At 56.4% G+C, this 24,859-nt stretch overlaps 1 protein-coding gene across 2 annotated transcripts in view; it reads right to left on the minus strand.

Annotated features, from left to right (window-relative positions):
• STX1A (syntaxin 1A) overlaps window positions 1-23,953 on the minus strand; it is a 97,115-nt gene extending 73,162 nt beyond the window's left edge. For both annotated transcript variants that reach the window (XM_054847718.1, XM_054847719.1), the window contains exons 1-3: window positions 23,871-23,953; window positions 6,207-6,284; window positions 4,904-5,003 (exon numbers count right to left, since the gene is read on the minus strand). In XM_054847718.1, the coding sequence (XP_054703693.1) occupies window positions 4,904-5,003; window positions 6,207-6,284; window positions 23,871-23,900 (208 nt within the window). In that variant the 5' untranslated portion in view covers window positions 23,901-23,953. The remainder of the gene's footprint in view (window positions 1-4,903; window positions 5,004-6,206; window positions 6,285-23,870) is intronic.
• Between the last annotated feature and the right edge of the window lie 906 nt (window positions 23,954-24,859).

Consider the following 24,859-nt stretch of genomic DNA (forward strand, 5'->3'; position numbering starts at 1 on the left):
GAGTTTGTATCTCTTGATGGAGGAGCTACACCACATGCCAAACTGAGCTGCGCTATGCACAGCACATTTGCCTCCAGACAAGAATGAGAAGTCCATGTCTGTCTTCTGATACCTAGGAGGATGACTTCCCATCACCTTGTAGTAGAGGTTTCACGTGATGCTAAAGTGCCTAGAGATCAGTAGTAAATAACTGAGGTGCTGTTCCAGAGGGGACAAGCAGCACCCCAAATCCCCCACAAGTTTGCCCCCTCCAGAGAGCGACGTCTTGCCTTGATTGTCATCACCGGTGTTGTTTGCTTGCTACATTAAAAAGCAAACACCAGTGAGCACACACCAAGACCAGCCTTCCACCGCCTATGTTCTAGTGCCCTTTGGCTGCACCCTCCTGTACCTCATGGAAACTATGCTTCTTAATTAATCTCAATAAATTCACTTCCCTGGATTACAACAAGCCTTTCTATTAATTACCAGGTTCTCTGTGAGCTCAGGAGCATGGGGAGGTTGGGGGGGGGCTGCCAGGCACCATGCCGGCACCAGCCATTCCCCGCTGTGCTGCCTTCACCACCATGGGGCCCTGCACTGCCTTCACCCCACCAAAGCACAGGACTCAGCTCCAGCCAAGGTTGATATGGAGGTTAATCCCGTCTTTCATTGGATTTCTGCCACACTTCGTGCGACTCACCAGGGCTTGAAGGAGCAGATGGACATGGAGCAATACTGCTCTTGGTCTCACTGAGTTGGTGGGAAATTGAAAAGATTGCCATGAAATGGTGGAGTTCAAGATCCTCAGGGCAGCGAAGAGGGCACACAGCAAGCTCACTGCCCTGGACTTCAGGAGAGCAGACTTTGGCCTCTTCAGGGACCTGCTTGGTAAAGTACCATGGGACAAAGCCCTGGAGGGAAGAGGGGCCCAAGAAAGATGGTTAGTATTCAAGGGTCACCTCCTCCAAGCTCAGGAGCGATGCATCTCAACAAAGAGGAAGTCAGGCAAAAATGCCCAGAGGCCTGCATGGATGAACAAGGAGCTCCTGAGCAAACTCAAACACAAAAAGGAAGCCTGCAGAGGCTGGAAGCAAGGGCAGGTGGCCTGGGAGGAATACAGAGAAACTGTCTCAGCAGCCAGGGATCAGGTTAGGAAAGCCAAAGCCCTGACAGAATTAAATCTGCCCAGAGACATCAAGGGCAACAAGAAAAACTTTGATAGGTACGACAACAATAAAAATAAGACTAGGGAAAACGTGCTCAATGACTTTTTTGCCTCAGTCTTCACCAGCAAGGGCTCCAGCACCACCGCCCAAGTTGCAGAAAGCAAAGGCAGGGACTGGGAGAATGAAGAACCACACACGGTAGGAGAAAATCAGGTTAGAGACTATCTGAGGAACCTGAAGGTGCACAAGTCCATGGGACCTGATGAGATGCATCCCCGGGTCCTGAGGGTACTGGCGGATGAAGTTGCTAAGCCATTCTCCATCATATTGGAGAAGTCCTGGCAGTCTGGTGAAGTTCCCACTGACTGGAAAAGGAGAAACATAACCCCCACTTTTAAGAAGGGAAAAAAGGAAGACCCGGGGAACTACAGACCGGTCAGTCTCACCTCTGTGCCTGGCAAGATCATGGGGCAGATCCTCCTGGAAACTATGCTCAGAAACATGGAAAATAAGGAGGTGATTGGTGACTGTCAACACAGCTTCACTAAGGGCAAATCGTGCCTGACAAATTTGGTGGCCTTCTATGATGGGGTTACAGCATCGGTGGATAAGGGAAGAACGACAGATGTCATCTACCTTGTGCAAGGCATTTGACACTGTCCCGCATGACATCCTTGTCTCTAAATTGGAGAGACATGGATTCGATGGATGGACCACTCAGCAGATAAGGAATTGGCTGGATGGTCGCACTCAGAGTTGCGGTCAATGGTTCAATGTCCAAGTGGAGAACGGTGACAGGTGGCGTCCCTCAGGGGTCGGTACTGGGACCGGCGCTGTTTAACATCTTTGTCGGCGACAGGGACAGTGGAATCGAGTGCACCCTCAGCAAGTTTGCCGACAACACCAAGCTGTGTGGCAGGTCGACACGCTGAAGGGAAGGGATGCCATCCAGAGGGACCTTGACAGGCTGGAGAGGTGGGCCCGTGCAAACTGCATGAAGTTCAACGAGGCCAAGTGCAAGGTCCTACACGTGGGTCAGTGCAATCCCAAGCACAACTACAGGCTGGGTGGAGAACGGACGGAGAGCAGCCCTGAGGAGAAGGACTTGGGGGTGTTGGGGGATGAGAAGCTCAACATGATCTGGCAATGAGCGCTTGCAGCCCAGAAAGCCAACCGTGTCCTGGGCTGCATCCCCAGCAGCATGACCAGCAGGTTGAGGGAGGGGATTCTGCCCCTCTACCCCGCTCTGGTGACACCCCCCTGCAGTGCTGCGTCCAGCTCCGGGGTCCCCAGGACAAGAAGGACATGGAGCTGTTGGAGCGAGTCCAGAGGAGGCCATGGAGATGGTCAGAGGGCTGGAGCACCTCTGCTATGGACACAGGCTGAGAGAGTTGGGGTGGTTCAGCCTGGAGAAGAGAAGGCTCCGGGGAGACCTTAGAGCCCCTTCCAGTCCCTGCAGGGGCTCCAGGAAAGCTGGAGAGGGGCTGGTGACAAGGGCAGGGAGTGACAGGACAAGGGGAATGGCCTGAAGCTGCAGGAGGGGAGATGGAGATGAGATGTGAGGCAGAAATTCTTCCCTGTGAGGGTGCTGAGGCCCTGGCACAGGTTGCCCGCAGAAGCTGTGGCTGCCCCTGGCTCCCTGGCAGGGTTCAAGGCCAGGTTGGATGGGGCTTTGGGCAAGCTGGGCTGGGGGAAGATGTCCCTGCCCATGGCAGGGGGGTTGGGCTGGATGATCTTTGAAGGTCCCTTTCAACCCAAACCATTCTCTGATTCTGTGAGTCTGTCTACCATTGAGCACCTATCAGCCCCACCACACACCACAATATTACAAAACACTGATTTCTACACAAGGTGTGGGCTCTTCTTTTGCTGCTCAAACTGTTTTTGGCACTATAAACTGAATTTTCTACAATACCAAAGCCAGGTAACACTGTAAAACTAAACCAGAAGCCCTCCCAAGGTCCTGGATGCTTCTGGAAGTCACATCAATGTCACCGTATCTTGTTCACTGCAGATCTCAGACTTTTAAATAGATTATTATGCTTTTAGGCCATGAGTGCCCTTCGCAGCCCAAGCTCCGGCTCAGCCTCGAGCGGACACTGTGCCGATGCACGCTGTATGAGCCCAGCTGCCAGAAGCAATCACAGCTCTTCCCTGAAAACACCCAAACAGAAACACTGCAAAAGCTTACAGTGCAAGCGCAGACCCAAAGAGCCTGGCGGATGATTGAGCAACAGTCTGAGACACATGAATTCACTTGAGAAAATCCTTCACTTCCAGGCTTGGCCAAGTGAATTTTAGCTGAGGAGCAGCTGCCAGGAGAGGGGAGCATGACACAATTTAGGAAGGGACAGGTTCTTCCAAGCAATTAGCAATATCTATTGATTTGATATAGGGCTGGACACAAGAACCTGTGCGTGCAGACACCCTCCTGGGACATCTAGAAACAACTCACAATTGGATACAAGCAGATGTGGAATTGCACTTGGCCAAATGAAGCGACGTGGATGGGAGGAGAGTAGATGGCAAGACAGAGACCTGGTCTCAGCTTTCCAGCCCCCTAAGCACACCTTTGTGCCACGGCCACTGAAGCCTGGAGGACACAAGCAGCGTTCAGCTCCTCAGCAACCACCCACTGGCCCATGAAAGCAACACCTTTGCCAACGACAAGGGCTGCCAGCAGCTCGGAGCCATCCCGCATGGCTGGCCCTGCAGCAACCATCAGCCCCACGACTACAAGCACCATGAGGGAGGTGGGCGAAGGAGAGCCCACATGGGTTCACGGCAAGACTGAAGGACAAGCTTGGGGCACCAGAGACATTCAAATGATGTCCCTCAGCGGGTGAGCCTGTCCAGGGTTCAGCCCTACCGACAAGCAGCTCCACTCAGCTGTGCTCATCCCTGCTCTCCCTTGCACAGCTCAGCACCTCAGTCCCACCTGGTCCCCAACGAGGGGTTTGCAGACACCAAAGCTGGAAAGCCTTCGCATTCAGGAAGCCCAGCCGACCCCACCAGCCTCTGGTGCTCTGCCAATGCCAGCTCCTCTGGCTGGCCCAGGAGATGCACTGCTCACACCTGGGGACAGGGAAACTCTTCACCCACAGCTCTAACTCTGCCAGATCCCACAGACTCCCAAATGTTGCCACCTCTTGGGTGCTGCTATCCTTAACTTCTAGTCCTGGCAACAAACCTCTTCTTAGGAACACAAGACTGGGGAAGAAAACAGAGATACATCGGTAAGGTCCAGAAGGGACAGACTCTTTGACCAGCCAGCAACAAAACGTCCTTCAGGACATAGATGACAGGGTCACAAGTGCATACCACGGGCTCAAAGAAGAGCTGCACCATTTCTGGGCCAAGCAGTCAATGCTCAGCCTATTCTGCAAGTGCTGCCTCATCCATGTACCCTCCTCAGGCAGCCCAGGACAAGACAATGGCCAACCAGAATAAAACTAGCCATTAGATCTTTTCAGCCTCCACGTTGCCCCATCCTTCAGGAATTCCCCTGCAGCAGCCTCGCTGGACCCTCACCACCACTCAGGGTTAGAAAGCCATCGGTCACCCCTCCATCTTCTTCCCATGCGGGTCCCAGCCCTTCCTCAACCTGGCCATCAGCCACCTCAGCAGCTTGTTTCTTTCCAGCCATGGCCATCTGAAGACATGAGGACTTCTGCCTGACTCGGTCCACCCACAAGTGGCCCAGCACAGCCCAGCCAAGTGCCCGTGGGGATGTAAGCAGGTCATGGCTCACTCACTTTCGTCAGGGTTGGGCGAAGCAAGAATGGCGCTGTGCTTCCTCTTCACTTCCTCCACGTTCTCTGAAATTTTATCAATGAACCCTCGAATTTCTTCCACCTGTGGAGATGGACAAAACAGGTCTACTGTGAGAGGCCTGGACTTTTGGAAAGGGGAGGGATTATTAAACCCTATCCCAAAGCAACCATGATAGATCTGAACCACTGCAAACGTCCTCCTGGATGAATATTTTCCAGCTGGATACTCCAACTGTAGGACCGCCGTGAAATCAGACCTTGCACATCCCAGCAGCCAGCTCTGCAGTCACAGCAACGTCATACAGACTCTACATCCTGTGTCCTTTGCACTGCACTGAGAAACACCTGGGGTTTATTAGCATCAGACCTACAGATTCCCAGACTGTGCACCTCCAGCATGGAGAACATTGCTGAGGATGCACAAGCCAGGCTCAGTCGTCGCTCAGTCCCCCACGGCTCTTTGCTTCAGGGGCTAAGAAACCCAGTTTGACCCTCACCCGCAGACCAGGGAGGCCAAATTTGCCAGCAAATCCACTCTGGCATTGTCCCCGCACTCTTGTACTACAAGGAGCCATGTTGGCATCACCAAGAGGGGGAACCTCTACTTGTGCCCTCTGCCTGCCAGGCCGCCCACTCTCTAGCTCTGTCTTCTCCTTTGACTCACACCACCGCTTTGCTCATCTTCCTCCATCTGCATATCAGACTTTTTTCATTCCCCACTCCACTGCCTGTACAGATACATTTTAACACCCCCTACACACATGCCATGCTAAGGGCGTGCTAAAAATCTGCAGGCAGATCTTACAGCCACCCACATGCCAGAAGACAACCTCTTGTTTGGTAACGAGAGCCACAAAATTAAATCAATCCCATGCAGAAACTGCTACTCTGCAGAGGTGCTTTTGGGAGAGGTTTGAGAGCCAGTCCGCTTCAGCGGCAGGCTGGAGGCAGGCAGGCTGCGAGGCTCACCCGCTCCCACCGACTGGTCACCCGGCCCAGCTGCCCCACTGGTTTCTGGAGGAGGAGGTGGAGCAGCAAAGCATCCATAGGGGCAGGTAAGCCCGTGACAGCCCCAGTCTGTGTGGAAGCCTGGCTCTGAGCATAACTTCTGAGGACCCCCAGCATCAGCCGAGCAGCATCGGCCAGGGCAGAAGCCCCATCCCCACCTCAACCACTGCTCCCTGTCTGCGGTGGAAGCCCGTACCACAGCCCCACAGCCCACTCCAGCGCTAACAGAAAGGTCTGAACTGGCTTTAAAGCTGCACTGGAGAAACAAACGTCTCACCTGCTCAAAGAACTCGTCCATGAAGCGGTCCCGGTCCACGCTGACGGTGACTTCATCGTCATCATCACTGTCCTTTGCCTGCAACAACACAGAACAAGGCATCAACAAGTGCCTTCTGCAAAGTTTGCAGCTCCATTTCAGTAGCTCCTCAGGGGCATCTTCCCCTTCTCCTTTACTCAGTTGCTCCCAGGAGTGGAGGCAAACACCAGCCGGAGTGTGGGACACCCTGGATGCTGCCGCACCAGAGCGCTATGGGGACACCAGGAGAGCAGAGGATGGCCAGCTCCGGCAACAAAGGCATAACACAAAACGCCACTGCAGCCAGCTGCCACATCGCGTGGCCTCCCGTGGCGAGCGCAGAACAAGACTCATAATATCTATGCATTTACAGACAGCTGGAGTGAGCTATCCTCAGCTGTGTGTGAGCACAACAGCTCTGCAAACAACAGCGATGGGAAACAGATGGGACGCTGCAAGGGGAAAACACAAGGGATGCAGCGACGGGAAAGCACGAGGGACGCAGCGACGGGAAAGCACGAGGGACGCAGCGACGGGAAAGCACGAGGGATGCAGCGACGGGAAAGCACGAGGGATGCTGCGGAGCTCAGGAAAGATGGGAGAGAACAGAAAACACAACAGAACTAGCAAAGCCACAGCAGGCATGTGAGGGGTTGTCCTTGTCTGCCATAGCGTGTGTGTCATTGTCACCAGAGATGAAAACACCTCCCATCCCAGCAAGGCAGAGGACACAAGCTCACAGGGGAAAGAAAAATTACAGTCTTCTGGATAAGGAGACATTTAAAAGATTATTATCCAAAGCAGATACATGAGGGAGGAAACAGAAAATTAACGGGGTAGAAAAGTTTCTTCTTATTCCATCTTCACTAGAGAGGAACAGCCAGTGGAATGGAGAAGATTTAAGAGGGAGGACTGTCTCTGCTCATCACATACCTGTCCCACATTTTGCAGATGTTTACATATCAAACCACGGCCCCTTCACACTCTGTAGCGCTAGCCAATACAGTCTCCAGAGAGACACCTCTTATCATTAAATAAGTCAGGTGAAATACCTATCCTTCCCCTTAAAATTGTCTTTTCAACCTAGGGTGACTGATTTGGGAGGGGTGACCCAGAAGAGACCTCAGCTTTCAGCCTTGCCACCACTCGTGGCACCCTTTGCTTTGGGAACCGCTTCACAAATGGCTTACCCACAGACTTTGAGACTCAAGAGCTGCCACGATTCCAGCGAAAATCTCACCTTGACAAGGAAAAGCCAATGTGTTGCTGCCCTGACCCACCACTCTGTGGGCACAAAGAAGAAACATTCCTGAAGCCAGGAATTCAGGAGCCCCATTTTGGCTGCAGCTGGCCCCCACGCCATGGGCTCAGCGGGCAGAAGCTGCCTACACAGCGAGGCTAGGGCATGGCAGGAGCCGCCAGCCCGGGAACGGGTTGAAGCATTTAGATTTTGATGAAGCTGGGCAAGATAAACCTGAGGATGAGCACCTAGAGCTTCCTCTTGCTTTGACTCGGATCTCTTCCCTGCGTCGCTAAAAATACACCATCGTGCTGAGAATACGGACTGGGAGCAGGGTCAGTGGCCCCTGCCTGCGTAGGTATGCCTGTACCTGTCTGAACTTGCAGAGAGAGCTCTGCACACTTTCCGCAGAAGGCAATGCCCTTTACGTCAAGCAGGACCCAGCTTCTTCCCTAGAGCTTTTCACTTTCAAAATTCAGCAGTTTGCTCTTGCACCAGGTCCACACCAGCTTCTCCTGCTCCCCGCCAGCGACCACAGCCCGGCACAACTCAAGCTTAGAGCAGAACTGGATGCACGGCCACAGCCATCAGCACCCATGTAGGCCCGGGGCCAGGGGCAGGATTTGGCCAAGGGCTCTGTTACACCCCTCCTGCACCCTGATGCCACCAGGAAGCCAGGCCGGAGGGACCCGTGCCTTCTCCCTGCTCCGGCCTCACTCAAAACCCTCTCAGCAAAATAAAGGCTGTCACTCTCAAGTCCCAGCTCCGCTGCCGACTGTATCATCCATTTAGTGATCGAGCCCTGCTTCACCAGCACAGCTGCTGCTGGCTGTAAGCACAGGTCCATTTGGGGTCCACAAACAGACCGAGAGCAATGCCTCACCTGCCCCTTCGCTCCCGGAGCAGCGCAGGCAGGAGGGCTCACCATCGAGGAGGTTAAAAACATCACCTCCTAAAGCTAGGAAGGATGTCTGCATGGATGGATGCGTGCTACGTGGATGTAGCTACCATCCATGTTTGCACTGCAGTTTACATGCCACTAGAAATCCCGCTTGGTTTGTGCCATGCTTGATTTTAAGCATCGACTTCCTTCACTTAAGACAGGTGGTACCCAGAGATCATCAGATGGGCAGTCACGACACCTTAACTCGTGCACGGACTGAAGGACATTTTGCCAGCACACGCAAACGGGCACCGTTTCTGCCTGCCTTGTGCCGGCGTTATCCCAAACGGCACGAGCGGTAACAAACTCCCACCTACACCCCCCTCCGAGGATCTCAGAAATACATAATGCCAACAGATCCAGGGGACACACGTCACAAGTGATGGAAGATGCAGCCACCGACGCAAACACCGCCCCAGACACACGCACCCCCAGGTCACAGCATCCTCCTCCCACCACCCTGCCCTGCCTCTCTGTGCCAGCAACAAGGATATCTCCGACAGCCCCCGCAGCCAGTGGTCTCCACGCATAGGACTTCAGCTGTGGTGTGTCTTCTTCGTGAGCTCAGTGCAACCGTTAGGCTGCTGTATGGTGGTTGTGTTTTGGAGAGATTTCTCAGAGGAAATGGGGCTGTTATTCCAGTTGACCTCCTGCACCTGCTGTACCACTCCTTTTCTGTGCTCCTTCCAGCTCTGCTGATCCAGCTCCATGCCACGAAGCTTTTCCTAAGACACCAGCCCACCACCCAACCCATCCCCAGCACCCACCATGGACAGACTGGCTTGACCCCGCATCTCACAGCAGGCAGCCCAGCACATTCTCCTGCCCGGAGGTTTACTCCACAGCGCAGGGGCTGTGCAGGGGGTGGGGGCTGGCGCCGAGGCTGGGGGCAGATGGCCCAAGGGGCTCTGCATGCAGAGCAGCTCTGCCAGGGCACGTGTGTCCTGCCTGCAGCCCCACGTCGCCTCGGCAGACACCCCACAGGATGGCCACCCACGGGAAGCGGTCAAAGAAAGGGGGCTGAGAGCACCCTGCAGAGAAGGACTGGGGGGTGACAAATGGGACATCAGCCAGCAAGGTGCACTTGCAGCCCAGAAAGCCAAGCGTCTCCTGGGCTGCATCACCAGCAGCGTGGCCAGCAGGTCGAGGGAGGGGATGCTCCCCCTCTGCTCCGCTCTCCTGAGACCCCCTTGGAGCACTGCGCCCAGCTCTGGGGTCCCCAGCACAAGGCAACGGTCTTAAACCGAACGAGGGTGGGGTCAGGTTGGACATCGGGAAGAAATGTTGTACCATGACGGGGGTGAGGCCCTGGCACAGGTTGCCCAGAGAAGCTGTGGCTGCCCCTGGCTCCCTGGCAGTGTTCAAGGCCAGGCTGGATGGGGCTTTGGGCAACCTGGGCTGGGGGAAGATGTCCCTGCCCACGGCAGGGGGGGTTGGGCTGGATGATCTTTGGAGGTCCCTTCCAGCCCAAACCACTCTGATCCTACGAAAGCCCCCTCACAGGGCAAGCAGGATGGGAAACACCAGCAAGCCTCTACGGTCCTGCACAGGAAAATGCACCTCTGTCACAACTGCCCCAAGCCCATCCAGCTTTTCTTGCTTTCATTCTGGCAAGATCTTAATTTGCAGGAATTTTTAGCCCCCTTCTGAAGCTGCTGAGGAAAGTATTCCCCATCGTTAACTTTAAACGCAGGCTTTTACCATGACCACGCAGGCCAGACAGTACTGGCAGCAGAGGAAAGGCAGCAGCTCAGCACGCTGCCCACAAAGACACCCACCTCCTTGTCACCTCTTGCCCATCCCTTCCACGTCCGAAACCGTCCTGGCTCATTGCACACAGGATACCATATCGCTGCTTGGTCCCATCCCCGCTGCCCACTGGACCCTTCCATTTGTTAGACCCAGTAATCCCAGAGGAAGGCAACCCAGTGCCAAGGGAGAGGGTTTCTGCCAAAGCCACAGGCAGCCTTGTTGGAGACACTTCTATTTTCAAGGCAGCTCGCGCCCCAGGCGCAGCAGAGCGCTGATGCACAGGCGGGGTGATCCTTATTTAGGGCAGGCACTGAACACAGCACTGCCCTGCTGCACGCGGGGAGAGCTGCACAACAGCCCGGCCGGGAGCCCTGCGAGAAGGAAATTACAAGGATGGAGCCTGCTGGTCGGGAGGCCATGTGTCACTTCGGGCCGGAGAAAGGCACCATCTGTCCAACCCACGTCACTGGAATTACCCTCTGTGCCATGCCGCCTACAGCACGCAGCGTTAGGCTGATCGTCCCACCGCCTCCGACCCAACGCCCCCGCACAAGGGAGGCAGTGGCAGCATTAGCTGCAGGGCTAACCAGGACTCGAGGGGAAGGAGATACCACCGGGCAGCCACAGCTCCCTGGGATGCAGGGTGCTGAAGGATCATCTGCTCCCAGCATCTCCCTCCATCCTGGGGCTCGGTCCAGGCACGCTGCCGGCCCTCACAGGCTACACCCCAGGCTTAAAGTGTCTTCCTGTACATTGCTGCCAAAGCAGAAACAAAACAAAAATACCTTTCCCAAGGAAACCTAAAGCGTCCACCCAGCCGACGGCATTTTGAATTCACGCGTCCCAGCTGTAAGCATCCCGGGTTTTCAAAGCCACATGGAAAGCTCCGGTCTAGGTCAAACCCACCTGCCGGTGCTGCTCATACAAGCAGCAAACAATTCACAACCTTCAAAAGCCTGGGCTTGCCTGCCAGTGACAGGTGAGGAGCACGCACTCCTAATGCCACATAAGCACACCACGCACACCATCCTCCCAGCGCTTCTCAGCTGCCGAAACGGCCGTTCATCCACCTCCGTGTCCGCTGGGCACGCCGGACATGTTGCACCCTTAGGCAGGAAAGGCTGCCCCAAGACTCCTTACAGGGAGAGAGGAAACAGAGCCACAGCAAAGTGCTACAAGTCTAAGTTCCTTAGGTGAGACTAGCTCTAAAACCAGCTTACAGCAGGCGACCAGCCCAAGTTAATCAACGCAACCAGCCGGCAAGCAGCTCTGCTGCCCTGCACCTCGGTGGGTCACCGGCCATGCTGACTTTATGCGTATAGGTACCGCAGGGCAGCGCGGATCGCTGCCTGTGTCACGGGCATGGGGAGAGGGTGCTCTGCCACCTGCATGCCTGGAGCAGAAGAGCAGGAGGGGTTTGACCAACCTCCCTCAATACCTGCTCCTGCCTCGGGCACTGTCAGGCAGCACCGGGGACCTGGGGGCTCTGGGCTTTCGCCCCCACACAGGACAGGTGAAGATAACCATTCTTTCGCAGGGTTTTTTTATTTCTACAGCCCACTGGTGACCAAGTGGCGGGCAGCACGGCAGGCAGCATGCCAGTGGGGATGGCTCCGGGAGCTGCTGCCTCCCTGGTGCCTCTGGTGCTGCTGAGCACAGGGAACGGGGTGGGGAGGGCAGGTCAGGCAGAGCTCCTCCAGCGTCTTTTGGGGGCTCACAGGGTTAAACATGCCCCTCCACAGGGGCCAAAATCCCAAGAGGAGGCAGAGCCGAGCTGTGATACCCTCCCTGGCAAAGCGGAGCAGCGGGTGGAAAGACAGTCCAGAGCCCCAGAGCATCCCAGCTCTGTGGGTTCTGCAACAAGAACGCTGCTAATAAATTCGATATCGAGCAGATTCATCCCTCCAGTTCAAACCAGCCCTGTTCCCTCTGCAGATGCTTTCTACAAGACGGTAGAGGAGCACAAACCAACCGAAAAGACTCAAAGCCTGCTCTCCCCTGAAAAGCAAGAGGCGGCAGAGGCAGGGCAAGCTGCGGCAGGGTGTAACGAGGTCTCTATTATCTCTGCAGCGGCTACACACAGGCTCCTGCCCTCTCCTGTTAGCGTTGCAGATGAATTTGACCGTGTCTGGATGCGTCTGTGGAGCTGGTACAGGCAGCAGAGCTGCACAGGGCAGAGGAGCAATGGGCTCAGCCACCGCTGGGCAACTCTGCATCGCAGGGGACCATGCTGACCCCCGGCTCATCCCTCCACCGAGCCCTGCCAGCAGCACTCACAACCGCGCGAGCCGACCCTTTCCAAGGAAACACCCGTGCTGCACAAACGGGCAGCAGACAGCAGGCAGCCAGCCCCAGCCCTGCCTCCAGCTGCCCCCGCCCCCCCCCAACTCCCCCCCCCACCAGAGATAAGGCGAGCTTCACAAAAGCAGGACAAGAGGGAAAAAGCCACAACAGCCGCCACCCCCCTTTCAGGGACCATTAAGGTAAGTAAAAAAAGGCCTTGTCCCTAAGAGATGCAGGATGCTGCTCACCAGCTTCACTTCCAGGCTGAATCTGTTTGTTTTTTCCTATTTACTGGACACCTCCATGCTGACCTGCCCAGCCTGAGAAATTTCAGCCATCTGGGCTTGACTGTCTTTGCAAAATGACAGCCCTTTCTGTACCCAAACCGCCCCGCGGGACGCACAACACAAGGCTGCTCAGCGGGAGGACGCTCTCCGAGCAGCGCCGGGTGGTTGCTGGGACCACGTCCACACACGGAGCAGCACACGGGGGTCCTACACCAGTTGCCTCGTTCCCCGTGTCCAAGTCCACGAGCCTGGGGAACTGCTGCTGCCAGCCCAGAGCTCCTGCAGCAGCTCGCTCCTCGCGGCTCCAGCGTGCGGCTGCGCACGTCGCTGAGAAGAAGGACAAGGTCAGAATAACTCAGCAGTGAGCTGCACTGAGATCTCTTCTCGGCCATCTTAAAATGCCTACAGGACACGTATCCAAGCATACGGATGTCCAGATCCCTGGAAACATCCCAGCCCAGCTCTGCGGTGCTCGACGGCAGAAGAGCAGCTCCCCGGAGCTGTGCTGCCAAAGCTTCGTGTGAACAAAGTCCAAAGCGCCCGCGGATCTCCGACCCACCAAACTGCCACCACCCTCCTCCTTGGAGGTGTCACACCTTCGGGTTTGCTTTAGTGTTTTGCAGCAACCAAACCAAGCCTCTCCTCAGGAGTCCAGAGGCTGAAGTTCTGCTCTGGAGGGTTTTTAGGGAGGTGGTGTGAAGGCTGAGGACAGCCCCAGGAGAGAGCCCTGGAGAGCTGAACCACCTGAGACCACGGCTTAAATTACCTACAGGCTCAGTCTTAGCATTTTTTTCAGATGGTAGATGTAGTACAGCTATGCACCATAATAAACTGGATATTTTATAGCACACAAGCCTCAGCTCAGCTATGTCCAGTTCCAGTATTCACCAAAACCAGCCCATACTTCCCACTAACAACTTTTTGATGAATAAAAATTGAAGGCACAAATGACTTTAGCATTCAACATCTGCATGAGTCTGCAGGTGTTTCCCATTTCCAACACTAGCAGTGCAAGGGAGAACAAGATTTCCAAGAGTTTTGTCCTTAGGTGTTGGCTTTCATTGCTGCAGAATTACGTTACCGAGCTTTGGCACAAAGCCCAACCCTTTTATCAGAGCCATGGCCAACTCTTAAGCTCAGTTTTAGAAGCAAGCATGTAAAATTCCACCAAACTATTAAGGACAAATGTCAGAGGTGACAGAGGTGCCACCAGTCCTGCTGAGCTCACTGACCTCCTCCCGTACCTCTAGGACATGGACAGTGCTATGATCTACTGGAAAGCTATCGATGCTTTACAGTCAATACTTCACAAATTTGCAACCATGGCTAAAGAATAATTTGGGTGAAAAACAGCAGACAGACTTAATTCGCCTGAAATTAATTTCTTAACGTCCTTCTGATGGTGGCACTATCCTTGTTACAGTTTCTGTGCAGACCAGAGCTTCACGCGGGCAGCAACGGCACCTGCAGCCACGGCACCCGTCTCTCCTCTCCACCCCGTCGCACATTCACCAGAGTCAGCGCACAGAGAGGTTTCTGCCAGTATTACCACCATGCTTTGGTGTCTACCAAGCGCTCTACAACTGACACCAAACCCTGGTGATGCCCACCAGTGACCGGGAGGTCTGTACTGGGAAGCTGCCGGTGAAAAGAGAAGGAAAGCCTCAGGGAGAGGAGGTGATGCTGGCGGCACCACAGCTCCTGTGGCCCGTGTCACCAGGAGAGGATTAACACATGAAAATCAAGGCAGTCCATAAAATGGGTATCCTTCAAATCAGACTGCACTGCCTACAGACACTCATGGGACGTACTGGGCTGGAAAAGACCTTCAAAGATCATCCAGTCCAACTGCCCTGCCATGGGCAGGGACATCTTCCACTAGACCAGGTTGCTCAAATGGTCATGAATGCTCAAACGTGGGAATGACATTTCTTTGGTGCTCTTGCCTTGACCATATAAAGGAACCTTAGCACCATGCAGGTGAGATGCTGACCCTCCCAGAAGGCAAATCTGAAATGTCTTCTGGAAAACCAAAATGAACAGTCATTTCATACACCACAAACGTGAAGTCTCACAGGACTTGATGGAAGATCTGAACGCAACAGTAGATAAAAAGGAAGACTGAATACTAGAAAATCTGCAGCAGACATCACAGCAGAAGTACTGCATGGACAGGAAGTGGCCACGGCTGGCAGTGAGCTTCTGAAAACCCACCGGACAACCTGAGCAGATGATTTTTTTTTTTTTTTTTTTTTTTGCTAGATCCCATGAAAAGAAACTGGGGTCTGTAAGTATCCACTAGAAACTGAAATACCGCAGTATTAACAGAAAGCTCGGTCCCATCTTGCAGCAGATTTTGACACTATGCAGCCCAGGTTTGTTCCCCGTGCCTGGTGGTGAACGCTGAGGTGCTGGTGGATGCAGGTAGCAGGAGGAAGAGGAACCTTCTCCAGGGGAAGGAGAACACTGGCCTAAGAATAAATGAACACAAATAATTTTGGGCAAGAAATCTGGAATTTTAAAATCCAGTCAGATGATGTCCCTCGCCATGGCAATGGGGTTGGACTGGATGATCTTTGAAGGTCCCTTCCAACACGAACCATTCAATGATTTGTTGACTGTGGTCCTGCAACGGCTGTCCGATGGCAGCAGGGAGAAGCACATGCTCTACAACAGGTCTCGACAAGGTTGCGAAACAGGCCAAAGAGGATGCTTTCAACAGCAAGGTCTCGAACACCACCGCACACGCACAGCGTTGGCCTCAACTTCAAAGGGACTTGGACAACATCTCCCCACAGGCAGTGCCAGTACCCTCGGTGACTGAGGGGAGGCTTTTCCTTAGCCTGATCTCTTCTCTGCAGCAGAAGAACTTCCCATGCTCCTCTGGATGCTCCCAAGGACCGTTTTTGGCCAGCAGTCAGCAGAAGTCCTGCGCTCTACTCATTACTTCCAAGGCTCCTGCAAAAGGTGATGGAGGAAGAGACCCTCCTGCCAGAGAGGAATGGCTGTACAGGGGCATCTCCTGCACCTCCGCTGGAAATACTCAGAGTATCACACTGAAGAAGGATGAAGGTTGCTTCAGGACACCTCTCACGTGGGACCTGAGCACTTGCTACTATCTGCTTATATTCAAGGTAGGGTAAAGAAAAGCAAATAAAACATCTATTTACAAAACTTGAACTCAACAACATGGGTACACAGCTCAAGAAAAGATGAGCACCAAAATTAAAGTGGCTTCACAGTGTTTTTCTTATCACAACTCACATTCAAGGATGCTTCATTAAGCCAGTCACCCGGAGCTGCTCGCACAGTGTCGGCAGCAGTCCTGCAGAACTAAGGTCTTGAAGAAACTTTCTTCTTGACCTGACCTGCAGGCTTTCAAACACAGTAGTGTGGAGAAGGTCATGGACAAGACCAGTAGAGAAGGGCCATGACTACAGCCTTCTGCCGGAATGGCAGTGGGGTGCCTCCAGGTTCACAGCATCACCTCGCAAATATTACCCCATCCCATGCCAGCATCACATAGAAAGACATATGGGCTGTACCACCACCAGCAGGTCGAGGGAGGGGATGCTGCCCCTCTGCTCCGCTCTCCTGAGACCCCCCTGGAGCACTGCGCCCAGCTCTGGGGTCCCCAGCACAAGGCAACGGTCTTAAACCGAACGAGGGTGGGGTCAGGTTGGACATCGGGAAGAAATGTTGTACCATGACGGGGGTGAGGCCCTGGCACAGGTTGCCCAGAGAAGCTGTGGCTGCCCCTGGCTCCCTGGCAGTGTTCAAGGCCAGGCTGGATGGGGCTTTGGGCAACCTGGGCTGGGGGAAGATGTCCCTGCCCATGGCAGGGGGGGGTTGGACTGGATGATCTTTGGAGGTCCCGTCCAGCCTAGACCATTCTGCGAGCCCACGCCACACCACATGCCACAGCCCGTCCTCAGCTCACAGCCATCAGTTTGCTCCCCCGTTTGGGCAGCACAGCAGTGCCCACATTTCAGACACCAGCCCTGCCGCTGGCCGCCGAAGGCAGAGATGCAGGCAGCCTGCGCCCTCTCCCCCTGCCTTCCAGCTTAGCAAAACTTTCTACTCCTTGTGCTTCCAAAGTTGCCTCGTTTTATAATTTTTCTAAGCAAAGACAGTGCCCTTGGCTTTATGCCTGCTCTGGTCCTGACACAGCATCGCTCTGTTTCTGTTTCCCAAGCTGTCCTTCTCTGCTCGCTCCCCCTCCCCATGCATGTCCTCTAAGGACAATCCCGCAGACGCCGCGGTCCAAGGACATCCAGCCTTTCCCTGCCACGTCTGCTCAGGTCGCCCTCCAGCCACGCGGAGCCAGGACGTTACTGCACACTCTGTCTTCCCGGGTCTTCCACTTGGGCTCGCTCTCCTCCTTTTTGCTAATATACATAATTTTCTGGAAGTAGCAATTTATCACAGTACTTAGCTTAATGAGCCTTACTGTACATGTTCTGCCTGTAGTGATAATTTTGCATATTTCCTGAGAAATCTTGTTAACGGGGAGATACATAGCAAAACAAACATTTGTATAGCTTCCGAGCAGCTCGCACAAAGACAAAGACACTTGCAATTAAAACAACGGGAATTAGTCTAAACCCCTTTGGCTCGAGTCCTCTCAGACATCCAGCACGCAGCCAACATACGTGGCGTGCGAACGCAACGTCTCATTACTCTTCAGCGCTCACAGCGTGGCACCAGGTTTCAGGAGGCAAAGAGTATTTCTGCATTCAGGTTGACTTCAGTGGGACCACCAAGCCCCCACCGCACCAGACCCTGAGCTCCCCAGCAGACACCAAGGGACCCCAGGGTTCAGTGTCCCCCTCTGAGGCTGGTGCTGAGGGGGCTGAACCCGCCTGTGCCCCAAACCCCAATCCATCGCCCCATTCCCCACAGGGCGCAGAGCTCCGCTGCAGACTCCGGTCTCCTCCTGGGGTGGGGACATGAAACGCCATCCAGAGCTGACCTGAAGGCTGGGCTTTGCATGCTGCTATGTTTAAAGCACAGCAAAGGGGCTGCTCAATTTGAAGTTTCCTTTGGCTTGCCGTGCTCGGGTGCGTGCCCGCTGCTGCTAATGGCATCCCTGCAGCACAGGGACACCCAGGACCCCACAACTGCTGGGGGCAGAAGAACGTCTCAGACGGGGAGCGTGCAAGGCAGGCGTTGCAGGCTCGCTTCACATCATCGCCATTATCTTCTGCCATGCCTGACTGACAGGCATGGCAGACCCCAGGGAGGAAGGACTCACCATGTCTCACCCCCTCCCAATCTCCAGGACCACGAGGGAGCAGACAAAGCAGCTTCCCTGCCCTGGAGATGCACCCTCACGGTGGGGAGATGGTCGGGCCAGGAGTGGTCCAAGGGCAGTGATGGTGCACAGACATCCCCAGCAGCTGGGCTCCTTCCAGCCCCCCGAAAATCAGCTTTTCGGCATCACTACCCACCCTGCCTACCACAGCCAGCCTGGGCGGCTGTGCAGGCTGCGGACACGCAATATGGAGCCGCCGGCTGTCGCCCGCCACGTGACAGCCCCAGCTCCCCGACGGGTGAGGGAAGAAGCAAAGCTGAATTATTTACGTGACCCTTTTGGTTGAATAGAAGAGCTCAAAAGCATGCCGGGCAACCAAGAGGGTTAAAGAAGGAAAGGAAGATGGCATTTAAACAAGCAACTATAGATCTCTCTGGGGTCAGCAGGGACTTTTGCATCGGCAGGTGGCTCCAGAAAAGTCCCGCTGCCCAGACAGAGATGGACAAGACCCGACTCCTGCTGCAAACAGCAACTTTGGTCGACTTCACGTTTGTGCCCCCTAGAGAGAAATCATCAGCAGGAGCAGCATGGGATTATTAACGAGAGGGGATAGAGCAAGGTCTGGCTGCATGTCCCGGAGGGCCGCGCTGCCGATTTCAGCTGCTGCAGGAAGGAAGAGGATGGATCCACGGAGTCAGACCTGGAGCCGACCTCACTTTCTCTCTCCTTTTATTTTTAACGCACACCTCCCCGCAACTCCCACGGGCAGGAGGCAGCGCTGGCAACAGGGACTGGACAGGCAGGCAGGAGCCGGGGGGTTCAGCTGGCTGGGGAGGACGGCAGCATGGCACAAACGCATGGACGTTGCTGGAGAAAGGCACCTGGAAACGGCTGCCAGAGAGGAGCGACAGGCACAGGAGAAAAGGGCCCTGCAAAACCATTTTGATCATTTCTACAAGCTGGAGATGTGCAAAAGCAGGTCTCGTTTTGCATCCATGCCCCTCCCGTTGCCGTGGGTTGGAAACAGCTCCTCACTCAAACATGAGGTAAGATGAGAAACAAAAGCTGGACATGAAATAAAGAGCAACTCTTCAAACCCAGGAGGGATAATTCTCAATCTGAGCAAGGCAAGCCTTTAGACCCGACAGGAAGGTCACCAGGAATGTGACCATCACTTTGTACACTTGCTTTGTTGCAAGCAACCGCTGAGGCTTCGATCCTACAAACACCTCTGCAACCGCCCAGTCTCAGACAGACAACCAGTCCCACCACACAAGGTCTGTGCTGGGATGCAGCGGGGGACCTCCAGGTCCAAACTGTCCTCCTTCTCCTGTCACCACTCTGAAGAAGGTCCTTCTCACACTGAGGGAGCTTCTGCCAGCACTGAAACCTGCCAGGCCTGGACACCATCCCACAAGCACACTGGCCTTGCCAAACCTCCCCCCACCACGCCCAAACACACGATTTGGGCAGTGTCCACCCTAGCATCTCAAGGAACGCTTCCATCGCATAATTGCAAGATAAAACATCAGGCCAGCGCTGTCTGGCAGGGAACTGGGAGAGGATCTGTCAACCGATAAGTGGTCTTTCCCAGCCCAATTAGAGCCCAGCAACTGCTACAGTCACTGAAAATTGGTAACTATTGGAAATTCTGCTAATTGGCTGTATGAAATGTGGACAGCAGAGTCCCATCCTCCCAAAATCACCCAGCCACACATTTCTTAACAGCCAGTAATGCTAAGCACATGGAGTTCCTCCATCAACAGCAACCCTGACTCGAACCACCCAGGGCCACCCAGCCACAGCTCCCCCCACGCCCCTCCAGCCCGTGTCCCCTTGAAAGCCCCTCTCCTGGCCCAGGCAGGCACTTCGCAGCAGCCTGCTGCGCCTGGCACCATCTCACTGCTTCAGCAACGGGGAGTAAGTGCAGGGAATAGAGTCCTGCTGGAAACGGGGCACTCTGGGACCAGCAACTGCCAAACGCCACTTCCGTGGCCTGCTCAACATCTTCATCAACGACACAGACAGTGGGATCGAGTGCACCCTCAGCAAGTTTGTGGATGACACCAAGCTGAGTGGTGCAGCCAACACGCTGGAGGGAAGGGGTGGCATCCAGAGGGACCTCAACAGGCTGGAGGAGTGGGACCACGTGAACATCATGAAGTTCAACCAGGCCAAGTGCAAGGTTCTGCGCATGGGTCAGGGCAATCCCCAGCACCAGCACAGACTGGGGGAGGAGGGAGGGAGGGAGAGCACCCTGCGGAGAAGGACTGGGGGATACAGGTGGGTGACAAATGGGACATCAGCCGGCAAGGTGCACTTGCAGCCCAGAAAGCCAAGCGTCTCCTGGGCTGCATCACCAGCAGCGTGGCCAGCAGGTCGAGGGAGGGGATGCTCCCCCTCTGCTCCGCTCTCCTGAGACCCCCCTGGAGCACTGCACCCAGCTCTGGGGTCCCCAGCACAAGGCAACGGTCTTAAACCGAACGAGGGTGGGGTCAGGTTGGACATCGGGAAGAAATGTTGTACCATGACGGGGGTGAGGCCCTGGCACAGGTTGCCCAGAGAAGCTGTGGCTGCCCCTGGCTCCCTGGCAGTGTTCAAGGCCAGGCTGGATGGGGCTTTGGGCAACCTGGGCTGGGGGAAGATGTCCCTGCCCACGGCAGGGGGGGTTGGACTGGATGATCTTTGGAGGTCCCTTCCAACCCAAACCACTCTGTGATCCTATGACACTTGCACAGCTCTCTCACTTCCTCCTGCTCTCTCTCAAAACATCATTCATAATTATTTTACTGTCTAGACCCGTCTCACACCCTGGAAATCCAATGTCTCACCCAAACTGAGCTGCCACCTCTCAGGCAGGATGGAGCAGCGTGGGACCCCTGCAGTCCTGCATGCACACACCATCTTGTCCCTGGCCGTGATACCCCGCTGAGCCAGGACAGCAAAGCCCTCATCTGTTGAGCAGAGCTTCAGGCTGTTCCTCCATCCACGGCACCTGATGGCTCTTTATAATGCAGCACCCTCAGCCCCAGCTCCGCTCAAGCTTTGGAGGATACAACACAAGCAGAGACTAAAGACATTTTAGGTGCCTGGAGCACAGGGAGCAGCAGCTTAGAGACTGTCCCAAAAGCAAAATAAATTATTTTCTGGATAATTTTTGTCCTATCTCTGCTCTGTCACCAACACTGCATAGGGACAACTGCAGCAGGAGGAGCTGCTTCTGGGGGTTTCGGGGAAGGGGACCGGCTCCAACCCCGCTCCGGATGGGCAGGAAATGCCACCCGTGGCCAGAGCCGTGGCACCTACCCAGGAGCAGCTGAGACCAAAGCTCTGCTGGTCTCGTTCCGGGCAGCCTTCTCAGCCAGGCCTCGGCTGCTCCTCCTCCACAATAAGAGGACATTTTTCAGGCGTAAGCTAAATTTCCTGTCCCTGGTTCAGAGCTGGCCTGGGGGCACCATCACCCCCAGGGCACTAGATAAGCTGCAGTGAGTTTGAACACAACTGGAGTGCCAAGGTTCAGAAAAGACACAGGATTAGCATTTTGAATTTCAAGTACCATTTTAAAAATCCCATTAAGACATGAGAAGCTCTTGTTCTGCACAGCAGTGAAAGCCCAGCACCCCCTCCTTGACTCCAATAAAGCCAAATCTTTAAAAAAAAAAAAAATTCTTCTTTTTTATAATCCCTGGCAGAATTCAGATACTATATTAAAATGGGAAGAAACTGGCCCAGGCAGTTAATGAAGCTGGCTACTGGCAGCACAGAAAAAACAAGCCCAAACACTCCCTATACTTCGTCCACTGCAGCATCTTGCTCCTCCCAGGTGACTGCCACCACCAAGGCTGTAAATCCACATTTCCCATGCACACTGCCCCGCTCCCTGCAGCCCTGCCCCGGCACGGCCATCCGCTCAGCTCCGGGGTATCCAGATGCTCCAAAGCAGACATCCATGCCCAGGAGCCCCGGGATGCAGCAGGGAGCCCCGGGGAGGATGCTGCACCCTTCGGCGTTAGGCTGATGAATAAGGATCATCAGCAAGTGGGGTGAAAACGCATTTTATTTTTCTTAAGACATATTTAAAGGAATGGAGAGATTTTAAAATACTCCATGGCATCATTTCTCAGCCAGCATCAGCTGCCAAGAGGACATTCACGAGGCTGGTTTTTACTATTATTATTAAAAAGCCTATTTTCCAATCCTATTTCACAGTCTGTGCTGTTGGTGGAGAAAGAGCCCCCTGTTTGGGTGCCTTCCAGGCACTCCGGCTGAGCGGAGGGTGGGGGGTGCTGTTCTTTATATAGCCCCTTCCTCCTCCAGCATCGACAGCCACCCCCTCGGCCCCTCGCTGGCGTCACCCCAGCTCCATCCTCTTGATGTTTTCCAGACTGAGCCAAACTGCCGGCCGAAACCAAATCTGGTGGGGTCTCTGTAGGGACCAGCCAGCCTGGGCACCCACAGTCGTCCCCGCTACCCCTCGTTCCACGTCTGGGTCACCCCCTCCCCTCCCGCAGGTCACCCCTCTGGGATGGAGCGCAGATGGCGCAGCTGGGTCCCCGCTTGCCTCCCTCTCCGCTCACCTCCCAGACGGCTCGACAGACCCAATAGTGAAGTAATTAAAAAAAAACCACCAAGGAAAAGCAGCAAAGCAAGCTCTGGTGCGATGGCACGAGACGGGAGGCTGGATGCTGGAGCAGCACCCTGGGATTTCAGGCTCTTGGCCCCCCAGGCATCTCTGCTGCCCCCCGCATGCTGCAGAGCTTGGCCCCGCACTGTGGGTGGCAGCACCCCCACCCCACCCCCCCAGTGTGAGCGAGGGGGTCCCGGGGTCCCGGTGCCCACACGGGTGGTGACAACGCCACGGTCCCTAGCAGGCAGCGGCACCGGCAGCGAAGGGGCAGCAAGGGGCTCCGCATCAAAGCTGCTGCCCGTGCTCCCCTGGCCAAGCCCCCCTGACCCGCGGGGGGTCCCCAAGGGGCTGCGAGTGTCCCACCGGGGGGACAGAGCGCGGTGCCACCGGGCGCTCCCCCTGGACAGGCTGCAGCCGCAGACAGGGCCCGAAGCCCCCGCTCATCCCCGCGGCCTCGGCAGGACCCCCGGGGTCACGGCACCGGGCGCCGAGCGGCCGTTTGCGGCGGCAGCGGAGGTGCCGGGCCCGGGTGGCGGGGGGCAGCGGGGGAGGGCGGGGGGTGCAGCGCTGGGCAGGGGCCCGCGGGCACGGGCTGGCATCCCCCCGGCAAGGCGGCACCCGAAGGGCTGCGCGGCCCCCGGCTCTTCCCAGGCCAGATGACATCAGCAGAGCCAGGAGGATGAAAAAGCAAAATGGGTGCAGAGCAGGGCGGCCGGGGCGGGAGACGGCCCCGGGTGTGCACCGGCACGGCACGGGCAGGGCCCTGCTGCCCGGGGGCATCCTCTGCCCGCAGCATCCCCGCCGGGCGCTGCCCTCCCTGCTCCGGATAAAAATAAACATTTTTTTTTTTTTTTTTTCCCCCAGCCGGGATCGCTTTCAGCCGGCTCGACCCTCCGGGCAGGCGGTCACCCGTTGCCGGGGGAGATGGGGTCCTGCAGGGCAGCGCCCGCGGCTCGCACCGCCCGCCCGGGAGCCGCAGCCGCCCGGCGCCGGGAGGAACCGGAGCGGCCCGCGGGGAGGGAAGGGGGGCGCTGCCCTGAGGACCCCACTCCCGCCCCGACACTCCCGCGAGGGTCGGGGGGGGCTCGGCCCCGGCCCCCCCCCGCCCCCGCACAGCCTCCCCCGGCGCCGCCGCTCGGGGCATGCCGGCCCCCAGCCCGGGGAGGGGGAGCAAGCTGGCGCCGGGCGGTCCCCGGGGAAGGGCAGAGGCGCTGCCCGCACCCCCCCAGCCCCCCTTCCGCAGCCGGCACCCCCACTCACAGCGCGCAGCTCCCCGGTCCGGTCCTTCATCCTGCCCCGCCGCCGCCGCTGGGTCCGGCCGCCGCACGGGGGAGGGGCGGGAGCGGCACATGCGCGGAGCGGGGCGGGGCGGGGGGGGCGCGGGGGCATCCGGGGGGCGCGACTGGGAGGGCACAGCCGGGGGGGGGGCACCGGGTCACACGTCGGGGTCACGCTGAGCGGGGGAACACATGGGGTCTCACACCGCGGGGGGGGGGGGGCGAGTAAGACCGAAGAGGGGGCACAGCTGCGGAGGGTCAAAGGGGGGGGAGTCACCGGAGCAGAGCACGTGAGGTCTCACACCTGGAGGTCACACCTAGGGGGCCTGACGACTGGGGGGATCACATCTGGGGGGGTCACACTTGGGGGGATCACACTTGGGGGGCCTCAGGAGGAGGTGACACCTGGGAATAACAGCAAGGGGAGATCACACCTGGGGCTCACACTTGTGGCTCAGCTTGGGTCCTTCACCTTGGGGGGGGTCACACCTGTGGACGTCACATCAGGGTGCTCTCCTGGGCAGCACACAGCAGGGCAGCCCCAGCTGCAGGGTCACACCTGGGGGTCACTGGGGCAGCAGCAGCACCGGGGCTGGGGATCCAGCAGACACCACAGTTTGGGGACCCCAGCAGGAGTGGCTCACACTGACCACCCCACCCGGGGACAGGCAGGGGTGGTGGGAGGAGGTCCACCCTGGGGGACCCCAACCCCAGGCTCGCAGAGAGCAGCGAGGTGCCAACAGGACTCAAACAGGTGGTGCCAGTTTGCTGCTTTTGGGGGAACTGGCGGCGTCAGGGAGATGCCCCTATGCCCCCCCTTTCCCAGGGACAGAGCAGGAACGGGACCTCCCACAGCCTGTGCCCGCAGGTTCCTGCACATTCTGGGGCTGCCCTAGGGCCGGCTGGTCCAGCCTCAGGGCCACTGGCTGCAGCTCTGGCCGCCCTTGACATACCCAGCATCCCTGGGGTGCC

Source organism: Grus americana, chromosome 19 (assembly GCF_028858705.1).
Source record: "Grus americana isolate bGruAme1 chromosome 19, bGruAme1.mat, whole genome shotgun sequence".
NCBI lineage: Eukaryota > Metazoa > Chordata > Aves > Gruiformes > Gruidae > Grus > Grus americana.